This window comes from Scyliorhinus torazame, chromosome 2 (assembly GCF_047496885.1).
Source record: "Scyliorhinus torazame isolate Kashiwa2021f chromosome 2, sScyTor2.1, whole genome shotgun sequence".
Taxonomy (NCBI): domain Eukaryota; kingdom Metazoa; phylum Chordata; class Chondrichthyes; order Carcharhiniformes; family Scyliorhinidae; genus Scyliorhinus; species Scyliorhinus torazame.
The window spans coordinates 266,769,467-266,787,258 of record NC_092708.1 but is presented as its reverse complement, the minus strand read 5'-3'; the positions used below and the strand labels follow the sequence as shown (position 1 = coordinate 266,787,258).

The 17,792-nt window shown below is 53.0% G+C and overlaps 2 protein-coding genes across 2 annotated transcripts in view; both read left to right on the top strand.

Moving 5' to 3' along the window:
* dll4 (delta-like 4 (Drosophila)) overlaps nucleotides 1-11,077 on the top strand; it is a 41,157-nt gene extending 30,080 nt beyond the window's left edge. The window contains exons 10-11 of the mRNA XM_072486913.1: nucleotides 8,119-8,227; nucleotides 10,167-11,077. Coding sequence (XP_072343014.1) covers nucleotides 8,119-8,227; nucleotides 10,167-10,172 — 115 coding nt within the window. The 3' untranslated portion in view covers nucleotides 10,173-11,077. The remainder of the gene's footprint in view (nucleotides 1-8,118; nucleotides 8,228-10,166) is intronic.
* A 501-nt stretch (nucleotides 11,078-11,578) lies between these two features.
* On the top strand, nucleotides 11,579-14,781 carry chac1 (ChaC, cation transport regulator homolog 1 (E. coli)). The gene is made up of 3 exons (XM_072486899.1): nucleotides 11,579-12,317; nucleotides 13,355-13,390; nucleotides 14,042-14,781. Exons 1-3 carry the CDS (start codon nucleotides 12,105-12,107, stop codon nucleotides 14,441-14,443), a joined length of 651 nt encoding a protein of 216 aa, XP_072343000.1. The 5' UTR covers nucleotides 11,579-12,104; the 3' UTR covers nucleotides 14,444-14,781.
* The last annotated feature ends 3,011 nt before the right edge of the window (nucleotides 14,782-17,792 follow it).

Genomic DNA, 17,792 nt, shown 5'->3' with positions numbered 1-17,792 from the left:
CAGAGGGTCAATACTGAGGGAGTACTGCACTGTCAGAGGGGCAGTACTGAGGGAGTACTGCACTGTCAGAGGGTCAATACTGAGGGAGTACTGCACTGTCAGAGGGGCAGTACTGAGGGAGTACTGCACTGTCAGAGGGTCAATACTGAGGGAGTACTGCACTGTCAGAGGGTCAATACTGAGGGAGTACTGCACTGTCAGAGGGTCAATACTGAGGGAGTACTGCACTGTCAGAGGATCAATACTGAGGAAGTACTGCACTGTCAGAGGGGCAGTACTGAGGGATTGCGGCACTGTCAGAGGGGCAGTACTGAGGGAGCTCGGCACTGTCAGAGGGGCAGTGCTGAGGGAGCTCGGCACTGTCAGAGGGACAGTACTGAGGGAGTGCTGCACTGTTAGAGGGGCAGTGCTGAGGAGGTGCTGCACTGTCAGAGGGGCAGTACTGAGAGAGCGCGGCACTGTCAGAGGGGCAGTACTGAGAGAGCGCGGCACTGTCAGAGGGGCAGTACTGAGGGAGCGGGGCACTGTCAGAGGGGCAGTACTGAGGGAGTGCGGACTGTCAGAGGGGCAGTACTGAGGGAGTGCGGCACCGTAACGGGGGCAGTGCTGAGAGCGCGCGGCACTGTCAGAGGGGCAGTACTGAGGGAGCTCGGCACCGTAACGGGGGCAGTGCTGAGAGCGCGCGGCACTGTCAGAGGGGCAGTACTGAGGGAGTGCGGACTGTCAGAGGGGCAGTACTGAGGGAGTGCGGCACCGTAACGGGGGCAGTGCTGAGAGCGCGCGGCACTGTCAGAGGGGCAGTACTGAGGGAGCTCGGCACCGTAACGGGGGCAGTGCTGAGAGCGCGCGGCACTGTCAGAGGGGCAGTACTGAGGGAGCGCGGCACTGTCAGAGGGGCAGTGCTGAGGGAGCTCGGCACTGTCAGAGGGACAGTACTGAGGGAGTGCTGCACTGTTAGAGGGGCAGTGCTGAGGGAGTGCTGCACTGTCAGAGGGGCAGTACTGAGACAGCGCGGCACTGTCAGAGGGGCAGTACTGAGGGAGCTCGGCACTGTCAGAGTGGCAGTACTGAGGGAGTGCGGCACTGTCAGAGCGGCAGTACTGAGAGAGCGCTGCACTGTCAGAGGGGCAGTACTGAGGGAGCTCGGCACTGTCAGAGGGGCAGTACTGAGGGAGTGCGGACTGTCAGAGGGGCAGTACTGAGGGAGTGCTGAACTGTCAGAGGGGCAGTGCTGCGGGAGCTCAGAACCGTAAGGGGGGCAGTGCTGAGGGAGTGCTGCACTGTCAGAGGGGCAGTGCTGAGGGAGCGCGGCACTGTCAGAGGGGCAGTACTGAGGGAGTGCTGAACTGTCAGAGGGGCTGTGCTGCGGGAGCTCAGAACCGTAAAGAGGGGCAGTGCTGAGGGAGTGCTGCACTGTCAGAGGGGCAGTGCTGAGGGAGCTCGGCACTGTCAGGGGGGCAGTACTGAGGGAGTGCTGCATTGTCAGAGGGGCAGTACTGAGGGAGTACTGCACTGTCGGAGGATCAATACTGAGGGAGCACTGCACTGTCGGAGGGTGAATACTGAGGGTGTAATGCACTGTCGGAGGGTCAGAGGGTCAATACTGAGTGAGTACTGCAATGTCAGAGGGTCAATACTGAGGGAGCGCTGCACTGTCAGAGGGTCAATACTGAGGGAGTACTGCACTGTCAGAGGGTCAATACTGAGGGAGTACTGCACTGTCAGAGGGTCAGTACTGAGGGAGTACTGCACTGTCAGAGGGTCAATACTGAGGGAGTACTGCACTGTCAGAGGGTCAATACTGAGGGAGTACTGCACTGTCAGAGGGTCAGTACTGAGGGAGTACTGCACTGTCAGAGGGTCAATACTGAGGGAGTACTGCACTGTCAGAGGGTCAATACTGAGGGAGTGCTGCACTGTCATAGGGTCAATACTGAGGGAGTACTGCACTGTCAGAGGGTCAATACTGAGGGAGTGCTGCACTGTCATAGGGTCAATACTGAGGGAGTGCTGCACTGTCATAGGGTCAATACTGAGGGAGTACTGCACTGTCAGAGGGTCAATACTGAGGGAGCTCGACATTGTCAGAGGGGCAGTACTGAGGGAGTGCTGCACTGTCAGAGAGGCAGTACTGTGGGAGCTCGGCAATGTCGGAGGGGCAGTGCTGAAGGAGTGCTGCACTGTCAGAGAGGCAGTACTGAGTGAGCTCGACATTGTCAGAGGGGCAGTACTGAGTGAGCTCGACATTGTCAGAGGGGCAGGACTGAGGGAGCTCGACATTGTCAGAGGGGCACTATTGAGGGAGCTCGACATTGTCAGAGGGGCAGGACTGAGGGAGCTCGACATTGTCAGAGGGGCAGGACTGAGGGAGCTCGGCATTGTCAGAGGGGCAACATTGAGGGAGCTCGGCATTATCAGAGGGGCAAGACTGAGGGAGCTCGGCACTGTCAGAGGGGCAGTACTGAGGGAGTGCTGCACTATCAGAGGGGCAGTACTGAGGGAGCTCGGCACTGTCAGAGGGGCAGTACTGAGGGAGTGCTGCACTGTCAGAGGGGCAGTGCTGAGGGAGATCGGCACTGTCAGAGGGGCAGGACTGAGGGAGCTCGGCAATGTCGGAGGGACGGTACTGAGGGAGTGCTGCACTGTCAGAGGGGCAGTGCTGAGGGAGCTCTGCAGTGTCGGAGGGGCAGTGCTGAGGGAGTGATGCACTGTCAGAGAGGTAGTGCTGAGGGAGCTCGACACTGTCAGAGGGGCAGGACTGAGGGAGCTCGGCAATGTCGGAGGGACAGTACTGAGGGAGTGCTGCACTGTCAGCGGGGCAGTGCTGAGGGAGCTCTGCAGTGTCGGAGGGGCAGTGCTGAGGGAGTGATGCACTGTCAGAGAGGTAGTGCTGAGGGAGCTCGACACTGTCAGAGGGGCAGTGCTGAGGGAGCTCGGCAATGTCGGAGTGGCAGTGCTGAGGGAGCTCGACACTGTCGGAGGGGCAGTGCTGAGGGAGCTCGACATTGTCAGAGGGGCAGGACTGAGGGAGCTCGATACTGTCAGAGGGGCAGTACTGAGGGAGCTCGGCATTGTCAGAGGGGCAGGACTGAGGGAGCTCGACATTGTCAGAGGGGCAGGACTGAGGGAGCTCGACATTGTCAGAGGGGCAGTATTGAGGGAGCTCGACATTGTCAGAGGGGTAGGACTGAGGGAGCTCGACATTGTCAGAGGGGCAGGACTGAGGGAGCTCGGCATTGTCAGAGGGGCAGGACTGAGGGAGTTCGACATTGTCAGAGGGGCAACATTGAGGGAGCTCGACATTGTCAGAGGGGCAAGACTGAGGGAGCTCGGCAATGTCGGAGGGACAGTACTGAGGGAGTGCTGCACTGTCAGAGGGGCAGGACTGAGGGAGCTCGACATTTTCGGAGGGGCAGGACTGAGGGAGTGCTGCACTGTCAGAGGGGCAGGACTGAGGGAGCTCGACATTGTCAGAGGGGCAGGACTGAGGGAGCTCGGCATTGTCAGAGGGGCAGGACTGAGGGAGCTCGACATTGTCAGAGGGGCAGGACTGAGGGAGCTCGACATTGTCATAGGGGCAGTACTGAGGGAGCTTGGCACTGTCAGAGGGGCAGTACTCTAGGAGCTCAGCACCATCAGAGGGGCAGTACTGAGGTAGCTCGGCACTGTCAGAGGGGCAGTACTGAGGGAGCTCGGCATTGTCAGAGGGGCAGTATTGAGGGAGCTCGGCACCATCAGAGGGGCAGGACTGAGGGAGCTCGACATTGTCAGAGGGGCAGAACTGAGGGAGCTCGGCACTGTCAGAGGGGCAGGACTGAGGGAGCATGACATTGTCAGAGGGGCAGTATTGAGGGAGCTCGACATTGTCAGAGGGGCAGTACTCTAGGAGCTCAGCACCATAAGAGGGGCAGTACTGAGGGAGCTCGGCACTGTCAGAGGGGCAGTACTCTAGAAGCTCAGCACCATCAGAGCGGCAGGACTGAGGGAGCTCGGCACTGTCAGAGGGGCAGAATTGAGGGAGCTCGACATTGCCAGAGGGGCAGGACTGAGGGAGCTGAGCACCATCAGAGGGGCAGGACTGAGGGAGCTCGGCACTGTCAGAGGGGCAGGACTGAGGGAGCTCAACATTGTCAGAGGGGCAGGACTGAGGGAGCTCAACATTGTCAGAGGGGCAGGACTGAGGGAGCTCGACATTGTCAGAGGGGCAACATTGAGGGAGCTCGACATTGTCAGAGGGGCAGTACTCTAGGAGCTCAGCACCATCAGAGGGGCAGTACTGAGGGAGCTCGGCACTGTCAGAGGGGCAGTACTCTAGAAGCTCAGCACCATCAGAGGGGCAGGACTGAGGGAGCTCGGCACTGTCAGAGGGGCAGGACTGAGGGAGCTCGACATTATCAGAGGGGCAGGACTGAGGGAGCTCGGCATTGTCAGAGGGGCAGGACTGAGGGAGCTCGGCTCTGTCAGAGGGGCAGGACTGAGGGAGCTCGGCATTGTCAGAGGGGCAGGTCTGAGGGAGCTCGGCACTGTCAGAGGGGCAGGACTGAGGGAGCTCGACATTGTCAGAGGGGCAGGACTGAGGGAGCTCGGCATTGTCAGAGGGGCAGGACTGAGGGAGCTCGGCTCTGTCAGAGGGGCAGGACTGAGGGAGCTCAGCATTGTCAGAGGGGCAGGACTGAGGGAGCTCGGCATTGTCAGAGGGGCAGGACTGAGGGAGCTCAGCACCATCAGAGGGGCAGGACTGAGGGAGCTCGGCATTGTCAGAGGGGCAGGACTGAGGGAGCTCGGCTCTGTCAGAGGGGCAGGACTGAGGGAGCTCGGCATTGTCAGAGGGGCAGGACTGAGGGAGCTCGGCATTGTCAGAGGGGCAGGACTGAGGGAGCTCGGCATTGTCAGAGGGGCAGGACTGAGGGAGCTCGGCTCTGTCAGAGGGGCAGGACTGAGGGAGCTTGACATTGTCAGAGGGGCAGGACTGAGGGAGCTCGGCATTGTCAGAGGGGCAGGACTGAGGGAGTTCGACATTGTCAGAGGGGCAGGACTGAGGGAGCTCGACATTGTCAGAGGGGCAGGACTGAGGGAGCTCGGCATTGTCAGAGGGGCAGGACTGAGGGAGCTCGACATTGTCAGAGGGGCAGGACTGAGGGAGCTCGACATTGTCAGAGGGGCAGGACTGAGGGAGCTCGACATTGTCAGAGGGGCAGGACTGAGGGAGCTCGACATTGTCAGAGGGGCAGTATTGAGGGAGCTCGACATTGTCAGAGGGGCAGTATTGAGGGAGCTCGACATTGTCAGAGGGGCAGGACTGAGGGAACTCAGCACCATCAGAGGGGCAGGACTGAGGGAGCTCGGCATTGTCAGAGGGGCAGGACTGAGGGAGCTCGACATTGTCAGAGGGGCAGGACTGAGGGAGCTCGACATTGTCAGAGGGGCAGGACTGAGGGAGCTCGACATTGTCAGAGGGGCAGGACTGAGGGAGCTCGGCTCTGTCAGAGGGGCAGGACTGAGGGAGCTCGACATTGTCAGAGGGGCAAAATTGAGGAAGCTCGACATTGTCAGAGGGGCAGGACTGAGGGAGCTCGGCATTGTCAGAGGGGCAGGACTGAGGGAGCTCGGCTCTGTCAGAGGGGCAGGACTGAGGGAGTTCGGCATTGTCAGAGGGGCAGGACTGAGGGAGCTCGGCATTGTCAGAGGGGCAGGACTGAGGGAGCTCAGCACCATCAGAGGGGCAGGACTGAGGGAGCTCGGCATTGTCAGAGGGGCAGGACTGAGGGAGCTCGGCTCTGTCAGAGGGGCAGGACTGAGGGAGCTCGGCATTGTCAGAGGGGCAGGACTGAGGGAGCTCGGCATTGTCAGAGGGGCAGGACTGAGGGAGCTCGGCATTGTCAGAGGGGCAGGACTGAGGGAGCTCGGCTCTGTCAGAGGGGCAGGACTGAGGGAGCTTGACATTGTCAGAGGGGCAAAATTGAGGAAGCTCGACATTGTCAGAGGGGCAGGACTGAGGGAGCTCGACATTGTCAGAGGGGCAGGACTGAGGGAGCTCGGCATTGTCAGAGGGGCAGGACTGAGGGAGCTCGACATTGTCAGAGGGGCAGGACTGAGGGAGCTCGGCATTGTCAGAGGGGCAGGACTGAGGGAGCTCGACATTGTCAGAGGGGCAGTATTGAGGGAGCTCGACATTGTCAGAGGGGCAGTATTGAGGGAGCTCGACATTGTCAGAGGGGCAGGACTGAGGGAACTCAGCACCATCAGACGGGCAGGACTGAGGGAGCTCGGCATTGTCAGAGGGGCAGGACTGAGGGAGCTCGACATTGTCAGAGGGGCAGGTCTGAGGGAGCTCGACATTGTCAGAGGGGCAGGACTGAGGGAGCTCGACATTGTCAGAGGGGCAGGACTGAGGGAGCTCGGCACTGTCAGAGGGGCAAAATTGAGGAAGCTCGACATTGTCAGAGGGGCAGGACTGAGGGAGCTCGGCACTGTCAGAGGGGCAGGACTGAGGGAGCTCGGCATTGTCAGAGGGGCAGTACTGAGGGAGCTCGGCACCATCAGAGGGGCAGTACTGAGGGAGCTCGGCACTGTCAGAGGGGCAGGACTGAGGGAGCTCGGCACTGTCAGAGGGGCAGTACTGAAGGAGCATTGTACTTTGAGCAGGAATTGAACTGAGAATAATTCCCTCAGTGCCTGGACGGCATGGTGGCACAGTGGTTCGCACTGCTGCCTCACAGCACCAGGGACCCGGATTCAATTCCAGCCTCGGGTGACTGTCTGTGTGGAGTTTCCACTTTCTCCCCTTGTCTGCGTGGGTTTCCTTCGGGTGCTCTGGTTTCCTCCCAAAAGTCCACAGATATGCAGGTTAGCTGGATTGGCCATGCTAAATTAGCCCTCAGTATCCAGGAATGCGCAGGTTAGGTGTGATCATGTGGTTACGAGGAAATGGTGGAGTATGGGTCTAGGTAGGGTTCTCTATCTATCTATATATCTATCTATCAATCTAATTACCTATCTAGATGTCTATCTATATTACTATCTATCTATCAATACATCTATCTATCTACCGATCTATCTATTAATCTATCTATCTATAAATCTAACGATCTCTTTGCCTGCCTATCTATCTCTCTATCGATCTATCTGTCTATCTAACTATATATCTATCTAATTACCTATCTAGATGTCTATCTATATTACTCTCTTATCTATCTATCTATATGTTTATCAATCTGTCTGTCTAATTATCTATATATCAATCTAGCTATCTATCTATCTATTTACGTATCTATCTGCCTGTCCATCTATCTATCTATCTATCTACCGATCTATCTATCTATCTATCTATATGTGGGTGGGTGCAGATTCGATGGGCTGAATGGCTTCCACTGTAGGGATTCTATGAGTCATCCTATACAGTGGGAATCTATTTATAGACTCATTTCACTTCTAGTACAGTGTCCATAAAGCTCTGTCAGGGCGGGTTGCTGCCTCTGGCCTCCTGTTCCAGAATTCCATTATGTGAATTGAATTAGAAAGAAATTCCTAATATTTGCTTGCCCTTTAATAGTTTTCCTGTCTCTTCACTCCTCCCTCCCCAAAGATGTTGACCCACGATACAATGTAACCCACCCCCACGTAATCCTTCCTGCGCCCACCACCATCCTATCTCCCCCGATGAGAACAGCGCCATCTAAACAACCTTCTCACCTGCCTCCGGCCATATTCCTGGGTCGATTCAACCCCCTGTCACACCCCAGTGAAACTCTCTAACGTCAGTGGGTGTCCCATTATTACTCTGTCAAGGTCACTCATTGGCTGCTTTTGTGGAACTGCTATTTAGAATGATGGCGGTCGGTTAGCTCAGTTGGCTGGACGTATAGTTTGTGATGCAGAGCGACACCAGCAGCATGGGTTCAATTCCTGTACTGACTGAGGTTATTCAGGAATGAAATCACCACCAGTCAACTCTCTCTCTCTCAAAGGGGAAAGCAGCCTATGGACCTCTGGGATTGTGGTGACATTTTACATTTATTTATAATGAACTTTCCCTGCTGAATGTCTTGTGTGTTACCATTGTGCTTCTGCTCAGCGCTTTCTCGGACTTTTCCCTCACCTGATTTCTTCTTTGTTTAGTAGTGAAAAACTGGAGTGCAGAATATCCACGATATCAAGTGCCCAGGACCTGATGTACCAGCCCCTACACCGGACTGCTGAGGGCATGCTGCAAGATGTCATCACTGAGGTAAAGCAAACCATTGTGTGGAGCTCCGGTAGAAAGGCCACAGGTGGGAGGAGGTATCACCAGGGTGAGGGAGCTGTGCAGGTGAATACTAGGCAGGGGGAGGGTAATAATAATAATCGTTATTAGTGTCACAGATAGGCTTACAGTAACATTACAATGAAGTTACTGTGGAAATCCCCATGTCACCTCATTCTGGCACCTGTTCAGGTACAGAGGGAGAATTCGGAATGTCCAAATTACCTAACAGCACATCTTTCGGGACTTGTGGGAAGAAACCGGAGCGCCCGCAGGAAACCCACGCAGACACGGGGAGAACGTGCAGACTCCGTACAGACAATGACCCAAGCCGGGAATCGAACCTGGGACCCTAGAGCAGTGAAGCAACAGTGCTAACCACTGTGCTACCGTGCCACAGTCAGGGCTTTGGAGAGAGGTTTAGTAGCATGTGGATTGGGGTGTGATGGGAGAGAAGTACACTGAGGGAGGAAGGTACACTCGACAGGACGGAGACAGTGTACATGGAGGGAAGGAGCTTGGGGAAGGAGAAAGGGACACTGGGGAGGAAGGGATGAGATTGAGAGATACATTGAGAGCTGGATTCCTCCACCCCGCCGACCGCAAAAACGGCACAGGCGAGACCTGTACAATAGATCCATTGACCTCGGGCGGGATTCTCCGGTCGCTGGGCAGATGCGGCTGGAGAATCCTGCCTTGGATGTGTGCATGAGAGGTGGGGTTCAGGGTCAGGTGGTGCGAGTCATTCTGAATCAGACTCCTCTTCAAGTAGAAATTTCAAGCTGCAGCTCGTTTGTAGCAGCAAATACTGGAAGATTTGGCAGTTTAAAAGTTTGGGGCCTGGATCTAAGAGTGGTGATAGAATTTCTGGGAAGTAAGCCTCTAAATGAAGGGCTCTGTCGCCAAACCTTACACTGCTTGCCTCTACTTGTTTCTAAAAATATTTTTATTAAAGGCATTTTGCATATATATATAGTATGGGCGGCATAGTAGCACAGTGGTTAGCTCTGTTGCTTCACAGCGCCAGGGTCCCCAGGTTCGATCCTCAGCTTATCTGTGCGGAGTCTGCACGTTCTTCCCGTGTCTGCGTGGGTTTCCTCCGGGCGCTCCGGTTTCCTCCCACAAGTCCTGAAAGACGTGCTGTTAGGTGAATTGGACATTCTGAATTCTCCCTCTGTGGACCCGAACAGGCGCCGGAATGTGGCGACTAGGGGCTTTTCACAGTAACTTAATTGCAGTGTTAATGTTAGCCTACCTGTGACAATAAAGATTATTATGATTAAATATCAGAAAACCAAAAAACCACAGATACCAAAACACAGGCCAACCACAACCCTGATACCAAGCCCACAATTCTCCTCGCCCCCTTAGATTTTTCCCACTTATCTCCCCCCCAACATAAAGAATCAGAAAAAAACCCAAGCCCCTCTCCCCCGCTGACGCCTTAATTCCTCCGCTCCCCGTATGACAAACTTAACCTTTTCCAAGTGCAGGAATTCTGCCAGGTTACTCACCCCCCCCCGCCCCCCGCCCCGCTTTCGGTGGCTCCAAGTCTGCCAACACAACAAAATCCATCTCCAGGCTACCAGGGAGTCAAAGGCCAAGACATCAGCCTCTTTCCCCACCTGGACCTCCGAATCTTCCGACACCCCGAATATCGCCACTTCCGGACTCAGGGTCACCCCGACCCCCACAACCTCCAACATAACAGCCAAGAGCCCCTACCAGAACCCCCTCAGCTTTGGACACGCCCAGAACAGGTGGATGTGGACTGCTTGCCTACTTTTACAAAGAACAAAGAAATGTACAGCACAGGAAAGTTTTAAAAGCAACAGAAATCACAGGATCGGAAGGTGTTGATTTAAGGGCAAAATAAACCAGTGAAAGACATTTTCAATGATTCTCTCTCTCTCTCTTTGCCCAGGTTTAAGGCTGCAATGCCAGAGATACTACAGTCTGCCTGGGGTCTCCAGGTCTGTCTGTTTACATGAAGTGGGACTGCTGTTTTATTTATTCACGGCTTGCTATTCGGAGGAGAAATGTTTGGAAAGTGGAGGTTGCGACCTTGTGCAGGGCCCGCTCTGGCTCTCAGTGTCTGAGTGGCTTTGTGTGATGGTGAAAATCTTTCAGCCTAGTGAACTGTTGCTGTTCGTGGAGAACCAGAGATTCGACAGACTCTGGGGCCAGGCTGGTCCCATCGACGCAGTGTCACAGACTGAATGTAAAGCTCTACGTATTGAGCCTCTGCAGGAGAAGATGCTGAGAGCGCCAATTTAATGCTTCGGTCTAAGAGCGACCGTTGTTACTGGAGATGCTGACGGAGTGAGAACAGAGTCAAATACAGGATTGTGATTGACCGCAAGCCCACAGAGTAGTCTCTATTTATTATTTTTGCAGAGTGGAGTGTATTTAACTGGGCCCACTTTAACCCCGAGGCACTGACTCGCTCACAGTGACTGAAATAAGGCCGGATTTGGGATTGAGGAAAAACCCCAGACAGGAGCACTGGCTGACGGGTCCATGGCCCATTCCCCTACCTTCCACCCTGGGATTGGATCAACATTCTCCCAGGGAGCAGAGCCTCGTGTACAGACTGCCCATTGCTGATCCCTTAAATCAAAGACCAAGACAATCAATAATGTTATTTTTTTTAAGGTTGGGTATTTCATAATTAATTTAAATGTGAAGCACTGAACTTTATACTTTTATAAAATTATTTTGTATATAATGTATATTTATAAATGTCTTCACATGTAAATACACTTATCAGTTCAACTATGGTTTCAATTCCTTGGCAAAGTTTGAATTAATTTTTTTTGTTCAAACAATGAAATCATTCCTGCTGCAATATCTGTTGTCTGTGTCCTTTATTAAACCCACCCGCAGGCCGAACAGCAGCAACTTACTCAACTTTGTCCTGGGGATGTCTGATTGGGACAGAGGAGATGGAGCTTTATTCGGTATCTCATCCGCGCTGGACCTGCCCTGAGAATGTTTGAAGCAAAACCTGCTGGTGCCCTGCCTCTGGGTGGTGTTGCCAGTCTTTGCTCGACTCTATGAGAGGCCCTGCCCCCAGTGCCTCATACCCTCTCCCGCCCCTGGCTCCTGATTGCCCATGTTTCCAGTCCCTGTTCCCGGGTTTGTTGCATCATTGAACCGCAATCTGATGCAACTCAGAGGAATATTTCAGTCCGGCTGGGACTGCTTTATTGGCCGCTTCTGAACCCAACCCTCGCCCGGAAAACACTGATTGGTCAGAGCTTCAATAACCCGCCCACTTGCTGAAGCAGTGGATTCGTGTGAAGTAAATAAAGTGAGGTCGACTGAGACAGATTGTGAGACAGAGCGACAGGCAGGCACTTCGAGAGAGAGTGCGTGTGGGTGAGAGAGAGAGAAAGGGCAGAGTGAGAGAGGACAGAGTGAGAGAGAGAGAGAAAGGACAAACAGAGGAGAGGGAGAGAGTGGGTGAGAGGAGAGAGGACAGAGTGTGTCAGAGGATTGAGTGAGAGGAGAGACTGAGTGAGTGGACAGAGGGGGAGGACAGAGGGAAGACAGAGGACAGAGTGGGTGAGAGGAGAAAGAGGACAAAGTTGGAGAGAGGGCAGAGTGAGAGAGGACAGAGTGAGAGAGGAAGGATAGACAAAGAGAGTGAGGGAAGACCGACTGAGGGAGAGGACAGAGTCTGTGAGAGAGGAGAGATAGAGGACTGACGGAGAGTGAGGACAGAAAAAGAAAAAGAGAGAAAACAGACACAGAGAAAGAAGACACTGACAAAGTGCAGGAGAGACAGAAGAGGGGCGCGGAGTGAGGCTCTCGTCCCACAGGCAGTTTATCTGTACAGCCCCCCCATCCCCACCTGCCGATGCCTCCCCAGGTGACCGAGCATTTGGAGGTGGATAAAGCTGGTTCACTACTCCAGAGTTGCAACATTCCCCGGGTCCTCTGGATCTTTGGTTACGGCTCGCTGATTTGGAAACCAGATTTTGAATTCACCTCCAGGAAGATTGGCTTCATCCGTGGTTACAGCAGGAGGTTCTGGCATGGAGATTCTTATCACCGCGGAAACCAGGAGATGGTGAGTTTTGATTCTGGTAAATATGTTTGAAAAATGATTTAACCTGAATCTCCCTCTGAGGGATTGAGGTCCATTAAATCTGAACACAAAGATTTGGTCTCCTTCTGTTTGAGAACCACTCGAGGGTCATAGACAGACACCCATCACTGTGGAAATCAGAGATCCTCACTGTGGGGAATGTGGGATAGAGACCCTCACTGTGGGGAATTAGAAACCCCTCGCTGTGTGGAATTAGACACCCTTCACTGCGGGAATCAAAGAGACCCCCATCCCATCAAAGAAACCTTTAAAGTGTAGTCACTGTTGTAATTCATGAAACACAGCTAATTTGTTGCAAACTGCAATGAGATAATGACCAGCCAAACTGTTCTTTGTGATGTTGATTGATGGATTAATAGTGGCCAGGATATAGAATCATCTTTGGGTTGTGGGGGTGAAACCCACGCAGACATGGGGAGAATGTGCAAACTCCACACGGACAGTGGGCCAGGATCTGAACCCGGGTCCTCAGCGCCGCAGTCCCAGTACTAACCACTGTGCCACATGCCACCCTCCTGCAATCCCAATTAACTTTGGACACTAAGGGACAATTTAGGATGGCCAAATCCACCTAAACTGCACCCTTTGGACAGCCATGATAACCTCCCTCCTCTTCTCCAATATGATACCATGGGACCTTTTACATCCAACAGATGGGGCCTTGGTTTAAAATCTCAACTGAGAGACGGCACCTCTGACTGTGCAGCACCCCATCTGTAATACACTGGAATGTCAGTTTTTTTAAATTTTTGTGTCCAGGTCCTCAACTTGGCACCTTAGGACCCTATGGCAGTAGGTGTGAGACCAACTTGAGCCAGGGGCTGACACAGAGTGTGTTCCTATACGAGGGAATTGCAGACACAGATCCTGTCCCATCACTGTTGGGAGGTTGACATTTGAGGTGTGGCAGGAATGGGATCCACTGACTGGCTGTCGCTTGTTTTCTCAGTACACAGGCTGCCAACATGTTCATTAATCTGCCTTGTTTTGTTTTTCAGCCAGGTCGCGTGGTCACTTTATTAGAAGATGTTGATGTAAGTATTTCACAGTGACGTACTGTTGTGAAACTCTGAACTGCATTCCCTGGCTTTGAGTCACTGATACTAGACCATACAGAATGAATAACAATAACTCCCTAAGCAACTGTTTGCACTGACTTTTCAATATATTTTCAATTAATCAACTTAGTCCAAGTAAAGTAGTTGAGCGGCTGGGAACTGCGGATGAGCTTTGGGGTTTCCAAGAAGTCTGTGCAGAGGAGGAAAAAGTTTCAAAGGCTAATGGAACATTAGATTTCAAGCTGGCTGAATTATAAGAGGGCGCAGGTTCTGCTACAGCTGTAAAGATCCAGTTTGACTGCAGCCAGAGTGGTGCATTCAGTTCTGGGAAGGATTTATAGAGCTCTTGGAGAAAATGAAGAGCAAATTCACCAGAATCATATCGGGGCTAAAAGGGTTACATTATGATGACAGGTTGTATAGTCTAGGCTCATATTCAGCAAATACCTGCAGCCCTGCTGCATGCTACAGCTGATGTGTGTTAACTGTGGATGGAGTTTGGCATGAGGGAACATCACAGCCGACCCCTGTCCTCACCTGCAGTTTGTTATTGTTTTGGTGTCTGAGCTGTACCTTTTACTGATGTTTGAGTCTAATCACAGCTTCACTCTCTCTCCATCTGCTCAGGCTGACACATGGGGAGTGGCCTATGAGGTGCGGGATGATCAGGTCAGGAGTTCGCTGGAGTATTTAAACCTTCGTGAAAGCCTGCTCGGGGGATACATGTGCAAGACTGTGGAGTTCGTCCCTCAGGGCATGGAGCCCTGTGGCAGCACCTTCGCCCTGGTTTATATTGCCACCCCTCAGAACCCACTGTATCTGGGGCCAGCCCCAGCTGACGCCATTGCCAGGCAGATTGTTGGGTGCTGCGGTTGCTCAGGATACAACCTGGAATATCTGCTCAGACTGGCACAGTTCATGCACTCCATATGCCCAGGGGTGGAGGATGAGCACCTGTTCTCAATCGAAGCTGCTGCCCTGGCACTCTCGCTACCCCTGGGAGGCGGACCCACAGTTGGGCAAGAGTAGGCGGCATTCATCTAGCTACCAAAGTCAACAAGTGTGCTGCTAGCTTCACATCCAGTTCACCAGCATCGACACATTACATACAATCTAGTGGAGGGACTGAACAGTCTTAGTAACTGAGAACTTAAGCCTGTACTGGTGGAGAATGGGGATGAGAAATATATCAGCCATGATTGAAGGCAGAACAGACTTGATGGGCTGAATGGCCTAATTCTGCTCCTATGTCTTATGGTCTCATAGGTTATAGCCTCTGCTGGAATACTATAGGTCAGATTTCTGTGTCTGATTCATTTCTGGTAACTATTTTTTATACATTATTTATAATAAATAAATGCTGCTGACTGTGCCTCTTGACTATAGAAACATAGAAAATAGGAGCAGAAGGAGGCCATTCGGCCCTTTGAGCCTGCTCCGCCATTCATTATGATCATGGTAATCATCCCGTTTTACCCCCATATGCTTTGATCCCCTTTCCCCCCCCCCCCCCCCCCCCCCCCCCCCCCAAATGCTATATCTAACTGCGTCTTGAAAACATGCAATGTTTAGACCTCAACTATGTTTTGTGGTACCGATTTCCACAGGCTCACCACTCTCTGGGTGAAGAAATTTCTCAGACTGTGACCTCTGGTTCTGGGCACCCCCACCATTGGGGGCATCCTTCTTGCATCTACCCTGTCTAGTCCTGTTAGAATTTTATAGGTTTCAATGAGATTCCCCCCCATTCTTCTGAATTCCAGTGAATACAATCCTAACCGATGTAATCTCTCCTCATACGTCTGTCCCGCCATCCCTGGAATCAGTCTGGTAAACCTTCGCTGCACTCCCTTGAGAGCAAGAACATCCTTCCTCAGATAAGGAGACCAAAACTGCACACAATATTCCAGATGTGGCCTTACCAAGACCCTGTACAATTGCAGCAACACATCCCTGCTTCTATACTCGAAACCTCGCGCAATGAAGGCCAACATACCATTTGTTTTCTTTACTGCCTGCTGAACCTGCAAGTTTACCTTCAGCGACCCAGGTCTCATTGCACATTCCCCTCACCTAATTTATGGTCATTCAGATAATAGTCTACTTTCCTGTTTTTGCTACCAAATTATACTGCATCTGCCATTCATTTGTCCACTCAATCAACTTGTCCAATTCACAGTGGTTAGCACTGCTGCCTCACGGTGCCAAAGATCCGAGTTTGATCCCAGCCCTGGGCATTGCCCACATAGAGTTTGCATATTCTCCCCATGTCTGCGTGCGTTTCACCCCCGCAACCCAAAGATGTGCAGGGTATGTGGATTGCACACGCTCAATTGCCCCTTATTGGAAAAATTTTAATTTAAAAAGAAACTTCTCCAATTCACACTGAAGTATCTCTGCATCCTCCTCACAGCTCAGCCTCCCACCCAGCTTTGAGTCACTCATGGCGGGGATGGGGGAACATGCACCCCTTACTCCATGGAATCCCAACCGTGCAGAAGGAGGCCATTTGGCCCATTGAGTCTCCACCGATCCTCTGCCCCACCCAATCCCCATAACCTTGCAATTTTTTTTTAAATGGCCAATCCACCTAACCTGCACATCTTTGGACTGTGGGAGGCACCCGGAGGAAACCCACGCAGACACGGGGAGAAAGTGCAAACTCCACACAGTCACCCGAAGCTGAATTGAACCCGAGTCCCTGATGGTGTGCAGCAGCAGTGCTAACCACTGTGCCACCCTCTTCCCCATGAAAGTCTCAGCCTTCTGTGGCTACAGAAAACAACCCAAACACAACAGAACACTTGAGCAGGAGCTTGGCGTAAATCCCGTCAAGCTTACTTCATCAAATCATACAATCATTGACTAATAGTGGACACTTTCCTACCCACTCTCCATATCTCTGATTCCCTGAGAGACCAAAACTCTGAGTATGTCACAGTCAATGATGGAGCATCCACAACCTTCGAGGCGAGAGAATTCCAAAGATTCATATCCCTTTGAAGACATTTCTGCTCATCTAAATCCGAAATGATTATCCTGTGATTGTGTCCCTTTGTTCTCAATTTCCTCAGCCAGCAGAAACAACATCTGTGGGTCCATGCTGTCAAGCCCCCTTCCAAATCCTCAAAAAAACAGGCCCCAGTTAGATACTCACATTCCCAAGCTGGGAGCCCACACTCCCAAACAGTGATCCTACATTCCCAGAGAGTGATTCCACACTCCCAGACAGTGCACCCCATCCCAGACAGTGACCCCAATGTCAGACAATGACCCCCACACTCCCAGTGACCCCACAACACCAGAAGTGACCCCACATTCAGGGCCAGTGACCCACAATCGCAAACAGTGACCCCACACCCCAAGACAGTGTGCCCAATGCCAGACAGTGACTCCAATGCCAGATATTGACCCCACATTCCCAGACAGTGGCTGCACATTCCCAGACAGTAATCCTACACCCCTCGACAGTGACTCCAATGCCAGATATTGACCCCACATTCCCAGACAGTGGCTGCACATTCCCAGACAGTAATCCTACACCCCTCGACAGTGACTCCAATGCCAGATAGTGACACCACACTCCCAGACAGTGGCTGCACATTCCCAGACATTAATCCTACACCCCTCGACAGTGACTCCACTGCCAGACAGTGAGTGACCCCACACTCCCAGACAGTGACCCCACACTCCCAGACAGTGGCTGCACATTCCCAGACAGTAATCCTACACCCCTCGACAGTGACTCCACTGCCAGACAGTGACCCCACACTCCCAGACAGTGACCCCACAATCCCAGACAGTGGCTGCATATTCCCGGACATTAATCCTACACCCCTCGACAGTGACTCCAGTGCCAGATAGTGACCCTACACTCCCAGACAGTGACACCACGCTGCAGGACAGTGGCTGCACATTCCCAGACAATAATCCTGCATATCTAGACAGTGACCCCAATGCCAGACAATGATCCCAATGCCAGCCAGAGACCCCACAGCACCAGAAGTGCCCCACATTCTGAGACCCATAATCACAGACAGTGACCCCATACCCCCAGGCAGTGAGCTCAATGTCATACAGTGACCCCACACTCCCACACAGTGATCCCACACTCCCAAACAGTGACCCCACACTCCCAGACAGTGACTCCACACTCCCAGTGAACCCCACTCCCACACAGTGACTCCACACTCCCACACAGTGACCCCACACTCCCACACAGTGATCCCACACTCCCAAACAGTGACCCCACACTCCCAGACAGTGACCCCACACTCCCAGACAGTGACTCCACACTCCCAAACAGTGACTCCACACTCCCACACAGTGACCCCACACTCCCAGACAGTGACTCCACACTCCCACACAGTGACCCCAC